Raw genomic sequence first — 23,463 nt, 5'->3', positions numbered from 1 at the left:
GCTAATTTATAAAATTCTGAAAATTTTTTTGTCAAATTTATCTATAGATGTCTCTATGATGCTCTGTAAAATTTCTCTATGAATTGTTTCGATGTTTACAATTGACCAGGAAGGCGCATTTGGGGTTTACCTGTTAGGCCTTCCTGGTATATATACTTACATATATATTTATAAAATAAAATAAAACGAAAGAAAAGTCGATAATGAAGTTGAATCTTTGTGAGTAAATAATGTCGATGGTCATTTTTTGAAGGTATTTTTTAACTAGATATTTTACCTATACTTGTCAAATTTAACTTCGTCTTTAACTTGATAACCAGGTTTATGTATTTTATTATATAATAATTTGTGTAAGCATGTACATACATATATACATATATATGTATATGTAGTTCGATTTGATCACTTTACTTGCTTCATCTGTATACATACATACATATATACCAGTTTTAAGTCACATCAAACTCATTTTAATTGATTTGACAGTAAAATATTTATAATATTACAAATCAGTCAAAGACGATTGATATATACAATAGTACTGAAAGTAAAATCAATTTGTACATTTGTAGTTTTGAAGCGATTTCACACTGAACGTTTATATTTGCTGGTACGTTGAATCATCAAATACTTCCATAAAACCAAAACACCTACGAAATATATTTGACACATCTCTTTTTACCGGTGAAAGGAACTAAAAGTGAAATTACCATCGAACGTGTGACTCGCCATTAAAAGGTGCAAATGTGGCAACCTCAACACTCGATGATTTCGATGAATAGAATAAACGTTGCATTAATTGCGGAAGACAATCATTGAAATGCGAATCGATCCGTAATTATTAAATAAACATATACGTATGTATTATAATAATAATATTAATTCGGCGAAAGTGGAGCGAGCGATAAATATTGTATAACGATAAAGACGAAGCACTCTCGACGAGACAAAAGGATGAGATCAGTGAAAGTCAGTTTCAAAGTGCGCGAGAGCAAGGACTCGTACTGATTTCGCAAATAAACGTTGCTAACATTTGCGACCGTTCCAAAATACTCGCATTACAAGTTGGAAGAGTTCACGGACCAGTCGTTTTTGCAACTGGAAAAAATGGTGGGACAGATCCAAAGTTCCCGTATAATTAATGCTTTTAATGCTCATTCTTATTACTTCTAAAGAAAAAATTGGCATAAAATTATGGCCCGTTATTTGGTCAGTGCCTTCGTTTGATATGGTTCACTAAATATATGATCAGTAAGTTTAAGTATCGGTCACTGACTGTTCGACTAATGTCTGTTTGTCAAAAAGTACTTAAACTTTAAGCGGTTCATGAACATTAATTTTTATCTATATGATATACATAATATACTATTACGACTAAATTTTAGTAAAAATTAAAATAATTAATTAAAAGAACTGACCATTTAACTTGTTGCTTAAAATTAAACTTATGTATTTATACATAGTTAATAATGATATACGTACATATGTACATATATAAAATGAATTATATTTAAAATAATTAAAAATGATATCCCCTTTTAATTGCATCTACGGTTTCATGTTAGGTTTTATATGTGTATTTTATCAAATAAAAAAATAAACAAGATTTTTTAACATTTTTTTGATCTAACTAAGATAAAATTCCATAATCATTTGATAGTTAATTTAAACTTGACGTTTATGTTGATTTTCAAGGCTTTATTTTAATTCTTATATAGTGCGATTACAGAAAGTTGACCTATTAGTTGAATGAAATATGTTTAAAAATTTTACTTTTTATAGAGATTTCATTTAAATGAACTTGCATAAATCCTCTTTTGAAATAAAAAATTAACATATGATTATTCGACTAAAATGACCGTTGTACTATCTTTGTATTTAAGTTTTGTAATATGTTTTTAATTTTTTTGATTAATAAATACGTGCAATTAAATATGGCATATTTTAGTTTGTTAAAGGTATATTAAGATATATTGATTTCAATGAGTTTTAATGATGTGCTGTAATAAAATAATGTACATACATTGTATATCTGAGGCTGAATTTCAAATTATCTGAAATTATGTAAATGAAAAACATTTCAAATAATTCAAGTGCATATTATAATAATCCACGTATATTTGCAGCGTAAAAATTAGCATACAAGTCCAATAAATAATAAAGATAAAGCTACAATACAATCGCTTTCACACAACTGCCTTCAGATTTGATTTGCAAATTGAAACTAGTTCCGAGAAGAGCCTAATTACAATATACGTACCATAATATCAATAAAAAAACTGACAAAAATCGACGTAGAATACCCAGAAAGGTGATGTCTGGGAATCGAACGGTCTGTTTGTGTTTATGTTCCGGTTAAACCGGTCACTTAATCGAACCGGTTCGCCGAACGAAAAGCTTGATTTAGTCGGGTAAAAACTAGAGTAAATGTTCAGCGGGGAAATTGTATTGATTTTTGCGAAATTAGCAGTGGAGGTGTGGCCAAATCGATTGTTCGGGATGCTTATAGTTATTTTTCAGTATAGAATAGACGAATGACAAACGCTATACACAACGTATATTTTAGACAGATTTCGACCGGTCCTAGACGATTGATACCATCTATAGTCGATTAGATACGACTAGAGAAAGGCCCATCTGCAGTTTGTAACGAATTGTTGACCTTTGAAAATGCGGCTTTATGCTATTGTACACGTTATTTAACCTCACGATTGTTTTATTACTGTGTATTATAGTTGAAAATTTCCCGCTTGCGATTTTCCGAATTTTCCAGACGCAGAACAATGAAAGCTAGAGGTCAACCGGTCGAAATCCGTTACGGTCGAGATCGACAATCATTGGGAATTATTCATCCGAAATAAAACATCGACGTGCACCGTTAATTGTTTTTTATACATTTGACCATCACTGATACCAGATACTCTCAAAACTAGGATTCAATTTAATGAAAATACATTTGTAACACTCTCTTGATTCATTTTTAGTTGAAAATTTTCATAATACAGTTTTTTTTACGAATTTAAAATTTATAAGAATTGAATTAGGTAAGATAACTACATCTTTGATCATATGTACATGGAATGATTTTAATCTAGAGTATAAATATGAAAAAAATTGTATAAATTCTTCATATTTTGATAAATAAATAATGCAAGTTTTGAATTAAAAATAATAATGTTCGCGAAAATCGTACATATTCAGATTACTTTGTACGTACATGATTTGAATAAAAAAAACAATATTGGACAATTTGCGAACTAGATCGCGATAATTCAATTCGATTTGGGCTTCCCAAAATTTGCACAATTAAAATGCCATATCCAATTCTACGAATTCCGATAATAATTGTAACTTAATTCGTCACACGCGGAAACTGATTGTACCTATTTTGTAAGGTTACTCGAATCATCATTGTTTTGTTGCCATTGTTTATAATTGTCGTTTAGTCGCGTATTTTTTGATTTTCACCTTGGCCGTTTTTTTTATACATATATAAAATCATCAGAGTTACCCATCCTTATGCTTGTTATTGTTTTTCAGTATTTAAAAAAAAAAAAAAAATATATATATATATATATATATATATATATATATATATATATATATATATAAAACAATGTGCAGTTGGAAATTGTAGGTTTAACTATGTGTCGTTAAAATTTTACAATTTGCTATTAGTTTGTTATTGTTAGGTCTTTGAAAATAACGTGCCATTGTAATAAATATTGTAAATTGTATAAGAGTGTTGTTATCTTGTCAGTATTGTACAGTCGAAATAATTTGTCCGAGTTAAGAAAATTGTATGAGACAAGAAAAATGCAATACTATCGCTACTTTCTTGTTTGTAGCTAAATTTCATTTTGTTTTACTATAAATAAATATTACTCGTATGATTGATAGTTTACTCATACTTGTTATTTTAAAGTGGTTTTCATATCTGATTTGAACAGAATTGTTAATTTAATTTGAACAATTTTCCTTGTTGACTTATATTATATGTATGTAAGTGTTACGTTATTTATCGATGACTCAACTTTCAAATTGAAAAACAGGATAAATGAATTTTATTTTTGAAGAATATTTTGGATGATAATGTTGTCAACAGCTGTCTTTTATGAATTGACGATATGAAGAAAGAGGATAAGATGATATTTTATAATTCTATATATCTTTATTTTAGACATTATCCTTATTTGAATTATAAATATATCAGTCTTCTGTTAAAATTAGATCTAAATAAAGCCTTCAATAAAGTACATACATATTGAGAAACTGTCGTGTAAAAATGAAAAAAAAACCAATTGACAAATTTACAGTGAAAGAGGTTCAGGATTATTAAATTTATCAGATTATCAATTTTATAAATTGGCTTGATATACCTATGTACATATATATATATTGGTCAGTATTGAATGTGTCAGTATAAATGAAAGGCCAGAATTTTTATAGAATGATCAACAATTACGAGTAGTTAAACGGTCAGTATTTTAACCTAGTCTAACTTAACCAACTATATATACTGACCAAAATCGATATGAATGTTGATGTTGATGTTGAAGTTGATGTTTATACTATTTTATGCTTAATAAAATAGTATAAATATCAACTGTAAACGATTTTATGCTAAATAATACCGACCATTTTGTCAAAAACATAAATCACTGACTTTTAATTGATATAAATACTAACCATTTGAATATGTGTATTCCTATATAATATATATGTACATAGTATCTTATGTTTGGATTAAAATGCTTTAAATCATTGGTAGATTTTTGAAACCACTAATCAATTAAATATGAGTTCTTTCAAATGACGATAGAAAAGCACCTTTCCCATGACACTTAATTATATAAATTATTTATTAATGCGAATCAACAATGCTCGAAGTCGAGTGTGCATTTACTAAATAAATAATAGTACTAAAAATTGTATTTATTTTGCAGTGAACGGTTCAATTTATCGATTCAATTTCACTCGAGCTTTTTTTTTCTACTAAAATAGATTTCTCCGTCAAATTAAAATAATAATATAATCGACCTTATCGACGTTTTGCAGCATCGAATGAAAAAATAATAATGGTAAATATAATATACCGTTCGTCGGTGTTTTTGATATTTTTTTTACGTTTCGGTTCAAATGGAAAGGTAACTAATTGGCCGTTGTCGACTTTTTTAACCCGCATTTGAATGTCTCGTGAGAGTTTCCAAACACCCATTTCTCATATCTTTATTGCTTCCGTTGTCTTGTCTCGACTCCATAGAATGCGTGTATGTGCTTTATTGTTTTGCACATCGTTCGTTCACATGCTCAACACAACAATAGAATAATATTAATTGTTCATTATTGTTACTTGTTGTTTTTTTCTCTTTTTGAAAGTACGATCGAAACTTACGATCTCTATTTCAATTCTGAAAAATAATCAATTTCTCAGAATTCTTTGATGATTTTATTCATCAATGCATTATGATTTTATATTTATTATCATTTGCGATTTTATATTGTACTATATAGCTGGTTTTTCATCTTAATTTACCTCATATTGAGCCCAACATATTATATAACAAATCAATGGAAGAGTATAATATGGTATTAAATATATGTATATGCAGGAACTTTTCGATGTATTGAATTGAAAGTACGTTTATACACATGCTTGACATTTTACGTCAATTATTACATGTGTAGATATTACATATGTATATAAAGTATCAAGTTTCAAAGCAATATATATGATGTTTCATTAAATGATTTTAAAATGCTAATTTGAAGTAGACTATTAAATTTTTTCTTATATTGTTGAATAGAGTAATTAGTTGACATACAGTTAACACACAGTTATGTATATGTCAAAGTTAAATGGAAAATGTATTAAATTTTGTATGAAGTACCGTAAATGACTTATAAATGAATCTATTGTTTGTTCAAATGAAGCCAATATTTAAGAAAATGGTGACAAAATTGATGAAATTAATCAATTTTGGCAGAATGGCAACTCATCAATGCAAGAAATCATAAATTAAGGATTGTTATACTGGTATACCGGTGAATCGGCAAAATTTTGTCATCAATAAATATTGGTAAATTTTAAAATTTACCGGTTATTACAGGAAAATATTTTATCGTGTATTAAGTAAATATACAAGAATATATGTAATTGCATAATATTACATTCAAAATCGATGTAAATGACGTTTTGTGGATTATATTGTCTGGAATTTGTTTATTTTCACTATTAAATGTGGCATTTTCAAATTGATAAATTCACTGGAAATACATATGTATAGCAACCAAATATATACCAACCAAATCGTAATAAATGCGATCACATTGTTTCAATTATGATCGAAATTTTCAAATGGTTCAAACTTTAAATTAATAAATATAATTGGTTAAAAATAATAAAAATAAAATTAATTTATTATTACGAATTAACTTTAATGCATATTATAATTATTTATGATTCAATCTAGGTTTTTAAGAAAGGTAACCCGATTAAATTATGTATTCCAAAAAATTTTTTTTTTACATATACCGGTAAATACCGGTATACCGGTAGTAGGAAAACTCATTTACCGTTTCCCGGTTTATGAAATTTGATGGTAAATTGCAATCCCTAACTAGCACGCATTATTTTGTTAAAATATAGTAGTACATTAACTCTGCGTCGAGTAAAATTGACGTAAATTTTCAATATTATTGTTCTTTTTGTAAGTAAGTCAACTAACAATTTTTGTCTGTATTTTTTTAGAAAAATATGTATTCATTAGTCACAAAAATATCTACCATATGTATTCATTAGTCACAAGTTGTCAATTAACAAACAGCAGGCAGTAACTAACCTTTACTTACACTCTTTGGATAAATTTATTAACTATAAGTAACTATAACTATAAGTTAACACGTCAACAATACAAGGATATATGTATGTACGTATTATTTTTAGTTTTACTTCAAAATAGAAATGTAGCACATAGAAATCGTACGAAAGATTTTTTGGTTATGAAGCTCATCTTAGAAAGATTGTTATATATATGTAGGTACCGGTCTGCGTGACGAGCCAGAATGCTAAATTACAGAAAACGCAAATATCGGAAGGCAAAGATCGAAAATCGAAAGATCTTAAGTCGAAAGATCAAAAAAAAGGGTGCATGGTAAACGGTACATACTCACTTAATTTGCGCGAGCAGGATACAACAGGAACAAGAGGAACAGGCTTTTCCTCCCGTATTAATGTGCGCGCGCAGAATACGGGAGGAAAAGCCTGTTCCTCTTGTTCCTGTTGTATCCTGCTCGCCCAAATTAAGTGAGTATGTACCGTTTTCCATGCACCCTTTTTTTTTTGATCTTTCGACTTAAGATCTTTTGATTTTCGATCTTTGCCTTCCGATATTTGTGTTTTCTGTAATTTAAAATTCTGGCTCGTCACGTAGACCCCTGTTGGTGCATATATACATCTGTAGTCATTAGTCACAAGTTGTCGATTAACAAACAGCAGGCAGTAACTGACCTTTACTTACACTTTTTGGTTAAATTTATTAACTATAAGTAACTATAACTATAAGTCATTACGTCAACAATACCAGGATATACGTATTATTTGTAGTTTTACTTAAAAATAGTAAGACCTATAGAAATCGTACGAGAGATTTTTTGATTATGAAGCTCATCTTAGGAAGATTGTTATTCCAATTAGTTCCACGGCTCAATTTTTTTTATATAAAATCAATTCGTCTGGGTTTTACCAAATCTGAAACCATACACAGACAGACATGCAGTAACATTACGCCACACTGAAACGGCACAAAGACAGAAACGTCTCGAGGAAGCTTTTGTATGGAAGCGTCGGACCTCGAGCATCGTCATCACCGATTTTCCTATTGTTTCGTTTTTTTTTTTTGCCTTTTACCATAAACAAAAAACAAGCACATTTTGTCGAACACGGACACGTCACGGAGTCGAACCGAGTGCTAGCCGTGGGGCCACATCGCCCCACCTCTGACCAAGCTCTCTATATAAGACCTAATAAATGGGTCGTCCGGAGGCAGTGCCGCGCTGACGACCGCCGCGAAAACCCCACTACCCACCCACCACCCACTCAAAAGATACCCCAAAGCCCAAAAATGAAGGCTCACTTCAGTTTCCTGTTCGTAGTTTTGGCCCTATGCGCTCTGGCCAGGGCCGAAGACAAGAAAGAGGAGGTTGTCGACTCTAAAGACGAGGCCAAAGCTAAGACCTACCAGAGGATCATCCCCGCCGACGTTCTCAGAGGTACATGGTGTTCACACTTGCAGTGATTCGACAGTGATATGTGATAAATTTTCGTGTTTGAAAGGCTTTTCTAATTTTTACCCACCGTGTTTTGGGGCTTGAGAGCTTTCAATATTGTTTTGTACGTATGAGTGTATTTTATTCTCGACAGCGTAAGGTACGCCTAATGAGACGTGTTTGTTATTTTTATTTTTTGAGTATTTATTTATTTATTGAAAAATCAACACGCCTCAGATGTAGAATTTCATAAAAACAAAGAATAAATATAATCTGAGCCCAATTATAGATTTTTACAAAATACATAATATATCTAGTACACATTGACAAACAAATGAGAAATAAAAGAATAAAAACTAAAATATAACTAAATAGTAAGCGTAATTTACCCCTGATTCGTATATAACGAAATATAGAACTTTTAATAGCGTAAGGGCTTGTTTTGGTTACTTTTAACATATTTTTATCAAGTTTTAACTCATCACACGAATTTTATGATACATTTATGTCGAGATGAACTTTTCAATATAGAGTATGTATACCTAAGAAAAAATTGCACAGCTTTCATTTAATAAAAGCCTTTTATATTCATATATTCAAGTTTTCATGAAATAGTCACATATGCAAATTTTAATAACCTTCTCTTAATGAAGTTCATTGATAATATTATAGCTCAGCTTACGCTCTATTAAAAATAAGCATATTTATGTAAATTTATTTATAAGAATCATACATAGATTTACAATTTGTTGTAACCTTTCAAATCTCAAAATGTTTAAAATTTTATTGATAGTTCAACATATTCAAATTTAATATATAAATTATTGATTCGAAACTGGAATAAAAAGCTCGCCAATTTCATTCGCCAAATGCCAAAAAGTGAAAGGATCGACATTTCAAAAGAGAAATTTAGCATATCGTTCAAGGAAAGTGACCCTCACCTATTACATTATAGTATTTTATTCGACGTATTTAATTTTTGATCCGATTCGATTCAAAAACAAAATGCGACTTTCCTAGAACTATGTAATTAGCCTATTGCGGATTCACGCACGGTAGGTCACCGGTCAAAATCCCAACTCATTCAGATCCCAATCTGCATCTATGTATGTATATGGGTATAAAACAACGTAGACTAATAGAAAAATTACGACTCTGTTCTAAATTTGCACGTCGGATCAATAAACAGTTCACGCATGCAAATAGGTGTGACTCAACCGGTTCGCACCTTTTTAAGGTGACAGCAATTTTCTAGCGGTTGCAACCGTTAGATTTTTTCGAAATTCCTCTCAAACGATAGACAAGGCAGTTTTTGATGGTTTTGGTTAAATTTTTGGTGACACTCGTGCTCCATATAAAGAGTTCGAGAAGACAAAGTGTGGACTATGCGAGTAAGAGGCGGGTGACCTAACCGGTTTGGCTGTTGTTGCCAACCGGCCCGTTACGACCGGGGAACATTCGGTGAAACGGACCAGTGATTCTTAACCTTTTTTGCTATTGTTCTATTATTTGTGCTTCCCCCTTTTCTATGTATTTGAATCAAAAGAGAAAAAAAATCGAAAACGAAAATTTTTTGTTTGCAAAAAATCGGTACCCAACATCGTTCGACTTTTAATTCCGAAATTACAAATGGTACCGTAATATAATTTAAAACACGTTTAATTTCTTCTGCAATAACATAATTTTCAATTGGAAGCATGATTTTTTTTATTATTTAAAAAAATCACGATATTAAATTTTAGGGTTTGGTGCATCCGCTCTAAAATCGCCAGATTAACAGAACGGCATCTTTAAACGTAATTCTCGTTTTTTCGAATGATAGATTGCACATCAGATGACGAGTAACCTTTCGATGTGCACAGATGCAATTATTAAAATTGAGTTGGATCTTTCTGGCGTGTTTAATAAGGCAAGATTCGGAACTTATGGAATCTTGCCTTATTAAACTCGCCTGAAAGATCCAACTCAATTTTAATAATTGCATCTGTGCACATCGAAAGGTTACCAATCATCTGATGTGCAATCTATCATTCGAGAAGATGATAATTGCATTTAAAGCAGCCGTCCGTTAATCTGTCGTTCAATTTGTCTGGCGATTTTAGAGCGGATGCACCGCATACTAAATTTTATTATTTATTTTTAAATTTAAATTTAAATTATTTTATGTCTTTATTATCATGGATTATAAAGAATAGATTTATTTATTTTTAAATTATTTTTATAAATTTATTTTTTACATTAGAATCATTATAAAATTGAAAACATGTTGATCATTTCTTCTACTTCAAAAATAAACACACTATTTTTGTTGAATGTAAATTTAAAATGAAATAATTATAATTTAAATTACTTATGCATCATAAAATAAAACAAAAATTATATATTTTCAACGGTTGTGAATGATTTGTTGTAATTAGCTTTTAAAGTAAAATGAATTTTAAATGAAATATCAAAGATAAATTTTCAATGAAAAATATAAAGAAGCACGCGAACCAAACATAATCAATTCAGGCATATAACGTATATTTTTTTTATTTACTGGAAAGTAGTTTTCGCTAAAGCGTTTAGCAAATAGATTTTTAGCGCCATTTTTGGTCGCATCGACATTTTCACGTCCACTTAATTATAATATTTATTTATTCAAACGCAAAACCAGTCACATTTTAAAATATATGCAAAGCACATTATTACTTTTAACATTTCGAAATCGATATTATCCTCATAGACACCTCCATGTACAAATACATACATATATACATATATATGTAAAAATAATATAAAACTTAACGACTCAAAGCCGTATTAATATTTATGAATATCTTATAAGGAAAAACGAGAGTAGTCCACAATAACCTCGTAACGTGCAATTTGCCTGAAAGTGAACGTTGTCTGGCATACAGATATAATACATAATATTATGTAACTTTATTTCAAACCCGCCAATCTGACTCAAATTCGAGCTCGGTTGGCAGCACTGATACTCAAACTTAAAATGTCACTAATCGCGGTTAATTATCGCCGTTTAAATAATAGCGGACGTCCATCCAGCGGCGAACAATGGCCTTTTCAAAAACAATGGCGAATGACTAAACAATGGCGACAGTGATGATTTGTCACCATTTTCGTTGTCAGAGATCTGTACTGTGAATTATGGGTATTTGGCCGTAAACGGAGCGGTTACGGCCTCATCGTTGCGTCATACTAACCTGTCGTGGAATACAACGTCTTGTATAATTTTCGGTTTTTCCCTTAAGAAAATTCATTACTGTTTATTTAAGAAGAAAATCCAATCCTGTTTAAAAATTATCATATCTAAATTTTTAGATGTTTTGAATTATATTTAAAATATGCTTAACGAACAAAACAGTACAACAAGAATACCAAATTCGATGGTTCTATTTTCAACGATCAAAATTTGAATATTATATTCTGAATTTGATTGTTTTAAATTGGAAACTTGTAAATTTTGACTATCAAAGCGGAAAAATTATGAACAATCTGTATTAGATATATGTAGACAGATATGTATATACATATATGTATATATAATATGATAGAAAATTACATCGCTTGATGACTGATAGGTAGTCAGTAAAATAAAAATTGTTGTTTTTCATTAAGATAAGTCACCAAATATGTATTGATTTTTTTATAAGAGAATGTTTCAAAGCTTTAGACGAACTTTGACTTTTTGAATGATAAAGTTACTATACATATAAAAAGCAAGGACAGTTACTTAATGATCAATAAAATAGTTAGAGATATTTACATATACATACATATTTCTATAATCAATGACAAAAAAATGCCAAATTGCACATACATCCATTGGTAAATAATTTTTTGAAATTTAAATATTTGCTATCCATTATAAATACTATACTAATAAATAATGTGAAGATTAATGTTCGGTAAATGAAATAAAGACCGCAGACTACGATGTATTTAGTATTCTGAAAATGTTCCATTTTATATATATTTTTTCCAACTTTCATTCACCCGAGCAACGCCGGACAATTTGGCTAGTCTTACTCTTTTTTAAACATGAACATTTGTTGTGTTTGTCCACTATGTAAGCTTACGGTTTTGAATTTACTGACCTCTCTTATTTAATTTATTTATTTTATTATTTCAATCGAACATGTACACTCACCTTTACAGATCGCTCCAAAGCAACGAGTGTACTAATACAGATACAATACAACGATACAATTATTTTATACAATGCGAATTCAGGCAAACATCATCCATAGCGACATCTATGGAGAAATATTTGCGGCATTTTATTATAGAAATTGGCGAACTTCAAGACGCTGAATAACTTGAGATTTGCAAGAGAAATTGTAAAGGAGATGGCAATTTACAGCAACCGTTTCAATGGCAATCAAAAAATTGGCAAACTCTGAATGGAAACGATAGACCTGGAGTCACAAACCAAGGTCTGGCCAACAGCTACTAGTGGGAATATAACCGTCACCACTCCTCTCGAAAGCATAATATGCTAATTACCTATACTAGTCCACGCTGCTGTTTATGGTTTTATGGTACTCTAACTCACAGTATTCTGAAATAGTTCGATTTTTATTACAAACCTCTTCTTACTTACTCAGAAACGATTTAGTCGTGTGACGAAGTTTGGGATCTTATCCGATCGTTTTCAAACTTTGCCATTTCGCTTGGTTTGGTCATCAATATAAGTGGAAATGACGTCCGCAATTACGATGGTGAAAAATAATCTTCTTGACGTCTATCATCCGAATTGATCGTTCAGACTATTCGTCCAGATTGTTCGTTTTATCCTCTTCTTAGTTTATATCCCTTTTCGCCGCCATCTCGCTATGTCAGATTTTAATTGCTAAACGCCTATAACTTTCTCTTTTTTCACTCTATATTTTATAATTTTAACATTACTTTTTCAACTTTCATAATCCCCAGCAATAAAGCTATTATAGGTACATTTGAAAGAAAATTAAGTAATATTTACATTGCAAGCTATGTATGTACATACATATCAAATATTGTGTTTGGTATATAAAACACATGGGATTTGTCCAAAATAGTAAAAAAATCTGCTTTCTTCTAAATTTTCCATTGAGAATGATTTCGAGAATACACCTTATACATATATGTAGATACGTAGAACATTTCCAGTACAGAAAATGCTAACGATCACTGCCCAAATCGATCAATCGAAAGTCACATCCTTTCGCACGAGCCGAGCGTACAGCAAGGCACCTGTTCATTGTGAAACGGCACATTGTGCAACGCGTGCATATAATAAAAATACACATCAATTGCATCACGCATCGATCGATTTCACTTTCCGACGCAGATATACATATGTAATTATTTAACAAATTGCACCCATTTATGTATGTATTATAATTTTTATTGCAATGTTCACAGATTTCCCCGGCATGTGCTTCGCATCCACCCGTTGCGCTACCGTTGAACCAGGACGCACCTGGGAATTGGCACCATTCTGTGGCCGTTCCACCTGTGTCGTCTCCGAAGATCAGCCACCGAGGTTGTTGGAGCTCGTAGAAGACTGTGGACCACTTCCGGTACCAAACCCCAAGTGCAAAGTCGATGCTGGTAAGAAACTCGCCAAATATCTTCGAATTTTCCGATATTTTTCTTATATCATAGCATTTATTGTGCGTTAGTTCTTAGCGTAGAGAAAGATCGTCAAGACAGACGGTCAAGGACGGTTGATTTTAGTTTCGCGGTTCAATGGTTTTTACATACCTCCTTTGCATTTCACATGGCTTTCGTGTTAGTGGTCATTTTTTATATCTCTTATCTCTTATCGTTTTCATACTTTGCCATATTGCTCATTTTGGTCATCAATATACGTTAATGTATCGTCTGCCATTACGTTGGAGATAAAATATCGTATACAACGCGTTTTAAAAAAGGGGGACGTAGACCTTCCTGACGTTTAACAAGCGTTCGTCCCGTGTCTTCCAACTTTTTCGCTTTGGTATGGCCATATCAGATTTTAATTGTTTAAACGCCTATAATTCACTCTATATTTTATAAAATTTGCTCTATAGGTTCTCGTTATCTCTAAAATATAAATATTTATAGTTTTAACTCTCATATGTATATATAAATTTCAAATTTGGCGTGTAGCTTCTTGTTAGGTAATACACAATATATATTGATTTTTGGCCAAATATGTCATTACACCGAATTTGCATCGAGCCGTTAAGTTGCCTTTACAACAATATACATACATACATATATGTATATATGAAAATGCTCTAACGTGGTATTCATTTATTATACACCTCAAATTTAGGTAGTTCGAATGTCATTACTCTATCTTGTAAACCTCGTAAAACTTTTTTAACATTTTTTTAACCTCATTCTAAAAGTTATGTTTGTAAGAATTTTGTTAAAATTTTTAGTGGGTTAAAAAAAGTCCCAAAAAATATTTTGTTTCATTATAATAAACGTGGATTTACAAGTATAAAAGGTATATCTCATTTTATTAAAAAAAAAAAAAAAAATATATATATATATATATATATATATATATATATATATATATATATATATATATATATATATAATATCAGGAGTCAAAAAGCTGGATAACCTTTTCTTTGGCTGTTACGATGTTTTTCAAAATTTATAATGTTTTTGAAGAAAAAAATTATGTTTTATATAACATACTTCACTGGCCGAGCGTGCCATACTTTACTATGTATTGTATTTGAAACAATACATTTGAAGCGGGTGTTTTGTAGCTCTCTCTCTCTTTCTCTTTCTTTCGTGGTTGTAAATATGAGCGTGCGATTAAAATGCACTAAGGGCTTACAGTTTATGATTTTTATGTCGTAAACATTTGGTGTGCATTTCAATTGCATTTAATTGCACGATGGCTCATGACCTCTATAATAAAAAAAAAAGTTTTTTAATTGTTTTTGTTATTATTCTATGTATATACTATATTATTATAGATACAAAATAGTGTAATTATAAAATATATATAATACATACATATATACAATTTTTGACAACAATGATGTAATGATTCACGAGTAAGTATTAATATTCTCGTTGTTTTCATAAACAATAAATATATCGTTGTTTAGCATTTAATCGGTAAATATACTTGGGGGAAAACTAGAGTAGTGCTCGTTGATATTTCAATGAATGCTTTTGGAAAGGTTTTGCATCGTATTATATATAAATAATCTATATTCAATGCATAAATTTAACCAAAAATTATGAACGAAATCGATAAGTAAATAAACAAGTTATATTTAGTGGTCATGTTTTAGGGTCTGAATTGTACATACAAATTCATAAATCCCGGGCATCAGAAAAATATGTCCATATATTGAAATATAAACATAAAATGCAAAATATTAATGATTTTTGATGATTTTTTTACAGAAAAGACCAACAAAACTGCTCCATTCCCTGCATGCTGTCCAACCTTCGTATGCGAAGATGGTGTCAAGTTGGAGTATCCTGAATTCCCTACTCCAGCTCCTGCTGAAGCTGGAGCAGCTACCAGCTCCACAGAAAAACCCAAAGCATAAATTTTAAACAGTACAGAAGGGCGATGAGCGTTCCTCAAAAAAAATCCAGTCAACAAACACCGTCAAAAATTTAAATTTTTATTTTTTTTATTGATTGATTGATTGATTTAATAAAAACGGTCTAACAAATAGTATACAATTGAATTTGCAATCAAAAGTATTTTTCGCTGAATTAAATATTTGTGATTTTTGTATATGAATAGAAATGTAAGTTTTTCTGTTGCTTTTATTGTATATTTATTGTAATTACCGAATAACTAAACCGCTGCCATTTTATTAATAGACTAATATGTGACAAACAAAATAGTACAGCATACTTCGTCCAATCAATCGTGTTTTTTTTTCATTTTGATTTTTTTTTGTAAAATGATTATGTATTGTTTATTTCGAAATGCTAAATAAAACAAAATATATTTATATTTTATAAAAAAAATAATATTGTTTCATTTAAACGTTCCCATATGTGTATGTAATTAAGGCTGCCTTATATATTCTGCAACTTCTTATTATATGCAGATGATCTAAAACTTTTTAGGTGCGTTGAATCTTCTTCCGATGCTCTACTGCTACAGAGCGATTTAGATTCACTCGTTATTTGGTCACACTCAAATTGTCTTCCGATAAGCGTTGAAAAGTGTCACATTGTCTCTTTTTCCAGATCTCGATCATCAATTGAATTTGGTTACAATATTGATGGCTCTATTCTTGCCCGTCACACACATATCAAGGATTTGGGAATTACTTTTTCAAATATCTGGAATTTTAATTCTCATATCCAAGATGTGTGCAATAGGGCTACAAAAACTTTAGGCTTCGTCATCAGAAACTCACGCGCCTTTAATAGCACCAGAGTGACGCGTTTACTGTATACTACATTGGTGCGCAGTTTGCTTGAATCTGGTTCGGCCATATGGAGTCCTAATCATTTAAGGTACACGCTAATGTTAGAGAGGGTGCAAAGAAAATTTCTTCGCTATCTCTACATGAGAGAGTTTGGGCGCTATCCCTACTTATTTCCTAGTAAGTTTGTCATGGGCTCCTTGGGCTTTGACTCCTTAGCTTCACGTAGAAACAATCATCTTGGTAAGCTTTTTCTAAAAATTCTAAGGGGTGAATATCATCTTCCTGAAGTTCTGTGTAATCTTAAACTTAGAGTACCTGAGAAACTGAGAGAATCTCGCTCCAGAACTCTATTCCTACCTATTCGGGCCAGGACTAATGTGCTTGATGACTCACCCCTTTCAAGAGCCATTCGACTATTTAACCTGCTTTCTGGGAGCCTTGATGTTTTTACTTCATCATACAGTTCTGTCAGGCAGCATATTTTAAATGACTTCTAGCTACATACATATTTACACATGTTGTTTTCATTTTGTAATGTTATTATTTAGCATAATGTGTATGTATGTTGGTTTTATCTATATTTATATATGTATGCTATTTTTTATTTATATATATATGTATGTATATATATATATATGAGTAATTTATCTTTATTTATGTGTATTGATGTGTTTATGTGTATATGCATGTATAATGTTTGTATGTTTATGGATGTATGTAATGTATGTGTATATGTATATGTATATGTGTATGTATGTATATGTATGTATGTATGTGTGGGTATATATATATATGTGTGTATATGTATATGTATATATATATGTATATATATATATATATATATATATATATATATATATATATATATATATATATATATGTATGTATATGTATATGTATGTGTGTATGTATGTGTATATATGTATATGTATGTGTGTATGTATATGTATATATGTATATGTATGTGTGTATGTATATATATATATGTAGGTGTGTATGTATGTATATGTATATATGTGTATTTTTATATTTATGAATGTATGTATCTGTATTTGTGTATACGTGTAAGAATTTGTGTATATATGGATGGTTTACATATATGTTTATATAATTGTCTTTGGCCAGGAAGGTGCATTGGGTTTACCTGTTAGGCCTTCTTGGTGTAAATTAAATGAAAAAATAAAATAAAAATAAAATATGTAATTAGGTTTCCCGGGATTGTCCCGGTTTCACGCCTCTCATCTCGGCGTCCCGAAAGGACCTTTCGGGACAGTCAAATGTCCCGGTTTTTGATAGCTGCTTATTGACCATTGCAGTCAGGAAACTGCAAAAACATTCACGAATCTCAATCTCTCCGTAGATCCACATTCATGGTTAAAAAAGCAAGAAAAGCGAGATTGAGAACATCAATTTTTTTTCCAATCTTCATATGTAATTAATTAAATTTAAATCACTAAATAAATTGGAAAAAAAGAAAGTAAACAATAAAAGGGGTGGGGGGGGTGGGGGGATACAATTAAAATGTCCCGGTTTGGATATCAATAAATCTGGCAGCCCTACATAAAATGGAAGTAAGTTGCACAAATGTCTATGAAATGTACATAGTTGAATATTTATATTTATTGGAAATATAAAACCTCATTCTGCGTTATTCAATTAAACTGAAATTAAAAAATATTGAATTCAATTTAAGTGTTTATTTATTAGTTGTGTTTAACCTTGTCGATTCTGTTTGGATGGGTCAAATTTTGGTATTAATTTGGACTTACTTTCACCGCACTGATTTTCTTGAAATCTTGCACTCAAACAGATTTTTGATGACAATATATCACCAAATTAAAATTTCAAGTGATATTTCCCATCTTCCCATTTCTGATAAATGATATTTGTATTCTAAGTTACCATGTCAATTAACACTTTTACTTTTAACGTGATTAAAAGGGTTAACACTAAAAATTCATTAATAGCATTATAAAAGTGTGTGAATATATCATGTATTTTTACATATTAATCAAGGAGACAAAAATGAAATTTTATAAAACAGTGTTATTTAAAAAGTGAATTGTCATCATCTAAAGTATCTAATCTAATATATAATTTCAAAAGAGACTTTGTATGTATGTAGGGTTTCAAGGTTTGGGTGGAAGCATCGAAAACAAATCAAAGTTTCTATGACGACGATATTGATATCGTTGAGTATAATGTTATTTCAAAATTATTAAATTGTCAAATTGTCTTGCCATGTTTAAGCTGTTTATATTAAAAATACCGAACAAAGCCGGGTAAAACCACTAGTAATTTATAAATACGAAAGATTGAAAGATAAAATATTGTTTCAAATATGATTGAAATTCTTTTCATCAAACAGAACTCTATAAAGTAACTAATAATATTATATATGTGATGTATTTAACTATCCATATTTAAAAGTGGAAATCTATAGTAAGCATCAAAATTTTCTTGACCAATTGTATAAATTTTGATGATAAATTAAAAAAAAAATAGTAGACATCTATTGTTCGACTCAAAAATAATTCCGAATATTGTTGTAAAGCTCTACATAAAATTTTGAGAATTTGTAATATCATATAAAAGGAAAAATATATATAAAAAAAATAATCGAAAAATTAAAATACGGTGGGGTGACGAATCAAAGAAATACATTTAACTGAAATACATTTTGATTTATTTGGAAACATGCTTCCACAATATAATCAATACAATATATTTGATGATGATGATAATAATAATTATTAATTTATTATTTCAATATAATTTATTTTTTACCATTCTAAAGTGTGAATATTCTCTACGTTAACCTTATAAGTGCCCGCGTAAAATGCGCCCACTCAATTGAGCGCGCATTTTACGCGGACAATTAAAATACAATACATATTATATTTTATATATATGTATATTATGTTTTTTTTTATATATTTCAGGAATGGTTGGTTTACTAAACATTATGCAATTTACTAACGAAAACATTTATGTACAGTTAAATATATAATGTGTATACACAATATTTCTGTTGCAAAACAAAACTTTATGTATGTAGTTAGTATGTATATGTAATACTAAAATCTTACCACAAATATTGATTATAATAAAACAAAGCAAGCAATATACAATTTCAATCAATAAATAAAATTATATATCTCTATAATAATATATTATACTAGACAGAAAAGCATAATGCTAAACTAATAAAAATTATATTCATTAATGATACAAAATATATTCATATATTCGTAGCGACACTTTCTTTAAATATGTATATATATATATATATATATGTATGTGTATATCAACTAATAACAAATATAATCCCTATTTTAATATTTTCTTTAGGTACTTAGCTTTTGATTTAAATACTTCATATATTATACACACACATGGAATTAAAATTATAATTCACATTTACTACTCTACTATTTTAAAATAAAAATTAGATACCTGTGAGTTTAATACATGAAGTTGACACTCGAATCAAATGTATGCTCTTAAATACACTTTTTTAATGTAAAATTTAACAACTTTACATACATTTTTGTAAGCTCCAAACACGACCTAATATGCTCATATATTTATTGTAGGTTATATAAAGAAAGTTAAAAATCTATTTTACTAATAGTTTCTTTATATTTCTTTAGTTTTACTACTCTGAATATTTGGCCACGATAAAGATATTGACATTATATTTGATAGTCAATATACATGTTCCTATTATAAAGGTGTTTCGCAGTGTTTATTTTTTTATTTAATTTACACAAATACATAATGTTAAAAATATAAGTTAAATCTTACACACGTTTAAAATTAATAATATGTTACATTTGAATCTAAAACATTGCTCGTATTAGGGGGTAAAAACATATTTAAATTGCAAAACTAACACATATTAACAACACTGACAATGAGATGCTATTTTAAAATGACAGTATTTAGCCTTAACCTTTCACAAATTTACCGTAAAATAAATCAAAACATGTAGAGTTAATTCATATTTTTGTATTACATAATAACAGACATTGAATTTTACATATGGAAAAGCTTCAATAATAGCGAATATGTTGATAGTTTTGTTTGTAGAAGAGTTGTATTGATCACAAATTTAACTAACTTTTTTTTTATAATACTTAAACCATTAAAATAGATAATTTGAAAATTTTAAGTTAAAATATTTAAGTTTAAAAATATGAATCATTTGAAATAGGTAAAAGCTGTATGTTGTTGTGACTGCGATTGTCTTTTTGATTCAAGCTTGATCTTAATCAGTCTTTTCAGCCACATTTGTAATTATTATATTTGGATTGTCAAAAAAAACAGCTTTTACAGTATTTATTAAAAAAAAAACCGAAACCAATTTTCAAACCAAATTTTGTACTGAAAGGTACAAATTTTGTACCTTTCATTGTGTTTGCATGTTATATTTTTAATTCACACACATTTTATTATTAGCAAGTTTAAACATTAAATGGTTTATATGAGTTGTTTTTAATTTTATTATAATACACTATTTATTATTATTTTTATCATTAAATCAAGATCAACGGTGAAAACTATTGACACATCGACTACTAATGAAACATCAACTTGAAAACACTACGTTTTTGAATGAAATAAATCAATAAATTATGCAAATTACATATTCAACAATCAACACACACATTATTTATAAATATGAAAGGTGTACAATATAAAAAAAAAATAATCAGTCAAAAAACAAAAATCAACATAATGCAATTTGAGACTTACAAAATTGCAGGCACTACAGTTAATACAATGTGATGATTTTTTGTTTATTTTTATTTTTATACACACAACGATAATTTTATATTTATCAAATAATACATACAAATGATAAACAGTTTTTGAAATCTGTTCATGTGATTTTTTAAAAATTTTCTGTATCATTAATTGTCCGTTGCACGCGTTTCTCAAGTTTCATACAAAGAAAATGATTCTTTTCATTTGCGCGATGAAAAGTACTCGTGATCAACATATTATTTTAATTATTTTATTAATTAATTCATTCAATCTATAGAAATTATTTTACATACATACATAATAGTGCAATGGAATTTTTAAATGCATACCTATACGTTTATGATCAAAAAGTATCGCTCAATTAAAAAAAAATTATGAGTTGAATATACATTGAATCATTTAGCAATGAAATTTGCATCAGCCGAAGATTTAAGTATGCCGAATATAAATGTAAGTAGAATATAAATATATTTTGTGGTTTAAATTGATTGAAAGTTTGCACGTAGATAATAGTTAGATTTTATTAAATAATTTTAAGTATTTTAAAGCATAGTATAGATTTCAAGCAATTAATTTTTAATATTTCAAGATTTTAAAAGCGAATCTTGTTAATTTTATTACCATGTGAAATTTTTGAAGAGCATTACATGTAATATAAACACCTGTTAGGTTCAGTCAAAATTGACGATACTTTTTCAACTTTCGAGTATCTCAGTACATAGAATGATGGAATATTGTCTTGAAATACAATTTATATAATAAACGAAAAAATTCAACTCATATAAACATTTGAGAAGCATATATTTCGCTCTGAAGACGTTCAAAAATGTTCATGAAATCAGATTGTATTAACATTGCAGCTTTCAGTCTTCTCCTTTTATTTTTATTTTTCGATCGATCGCTTCACGTTTGTATTGCAAAACATTTACATATTCCTAAAAATACTGAGAAAATGTTATTAAGAACATTAAAATTGTTACACATCTACTCTAAGTTACAATAAGATCGATATGGTAACAAATTCTCAGCAACACGTTCGTCGATGTAAATGGCGAGTTACATTTTCTAAACTCTAAATTTTACAATTTTTTTTATAATACATCACCAAACCTTTTAATATTTAAAAATCTCTCTCCTCGAAGCTTATTTAATTAATGCAAGACAACTAATTATTTAATAACATTTGAAATGTGAAACTTTTTCTGCGGAGTACATATGTCTTTCTTTGCATGTAATAATAATATAATTAATCAACGCGATACTATATTAAATATATACATATAGAAGAGTTTGAATGATTGATATATATATATTATTAATATTATATTCATTTCAAATTAATGATTTTATAAGCATCAAAAAATAAGCAGATTTGTTCTACATATACATATACGATATGTTTCGTTTATGTCTCCATTGTTTCAGTTTTTATTTTCGATATTTTATTATTTTATGACTTTTTCAAATGTTTGAAATTGTATATGATGATATATAAAACAAAACTATCATATAAGTGAACAATGAGAATAAAATAAAATAATTAAACACAGAAGAAAGAAGATCTCTTATACTTTTCATGCGTATGAATTCATCAAAAGCGACATATTTTCCGTCATAAACATACCTATAATTTATGACAATTCTCACACAATAACATATGTATACACATATCGATGTATGCGATCGTACATAATTTTGTACGAGCCCAAACATTGATACTTAAAATTGACGTGTTTTTAATTCAGCGACAAATAATGTGAGTATATATATTATATATATTTTATAAAATATTTTTGTGATGTGATTTTCATAATGAATTCTACTTCAAGCAAGATTTTCTCTCTTCTAAAAAAATTTTTTGGTTTTTTTTAGTTAAACATACATAAATATATTCTACTATTTTACATGTTACGCTAGTGATAATACATACACTTATTTGTACAAATCTTACATGTAATGGCATACTCTACTTTTTAATACGAAAAAAGCCACTCATTTCCATTTTTTGATAATAGTCATGATTATA

At 29.1% G+C, this 23,463-nt stretch overlaps 1 protein-coding gene across 1 annotated transcript; it reads left to right on the top strand.

Annotated features, from left to right (window-relative positions):
* Window positions 1–7,840: 7,840 nt before the first annotated feature.
* LOC143909383 (uncharacterized) lies at window positions 7,841–16,254 on the top strand. Its single transcript, XM_077427336.1, has 3 exons — window positions 7,841–8,271; window positions 13,675–13,863; window positions 15,676–16,254. Exons 1-3 carry the CDS (start codon window positions 8,124–8,126, stop codon window positions 15,822–15,824), a joined length of 486 nt encoding a protein of 161 aa, XP_077283462.1. The 5' UTR covers window positions 7,841–8,123; the 3' UTR covers window positions 15,825–16,254.
* The last annotated feature ends 7,209 nt before the right edge of the window (window positions 16,255–23,463 follow it).

This window comes from Arctopsyche grandis, chromosome 3 (genome assembly GCF_051622035.1).
Source record: "Arctopsyche grandis isolate Sample6627 chromosome 3, ASM5162203v2, whole genome shotgun sequence".
In the NCBI taxonomy this organism is placed as follows: Eukaryota; Metazoa; Arthropoda; class Insecta; order Trichoptera; family Hydropsychidae; genus Arctopsyche; species Arctopsyche grandis.
Note: the sequence above shows the minus strand (reverse complement) of the source record. Positions and strands in the feature narration are given on the sequence as shown.

What these genes read in the sequence shown, in the direction of transcription:
- LOC143909383 (XM_077427336.1), top strand. Translation starts at nt 8,124, where the DNA reads ATGAAGGCTCACTTCAGTTTCCTGTTCGTAGTTTTGGCCCTATGCGCT. An exon ending in CCCCGCCGACGTTCTCAGAG is followed by an intron (nt 8,272 to 13,674) that starts GTACATGGTGTT and finishes CAATGTTCACAG; the next exon opens with ATTTCCCCGGCATGTGCTTC. An exon ending in CAAGTGCAAAGTCGATGCTG is followed by an intron (nt 13,864 to 15,675) that starts GTAAGAAACTCG and finishes ATTTTTTTACAG; the next exon opens with AAAAGACCAACAAAACTGCT.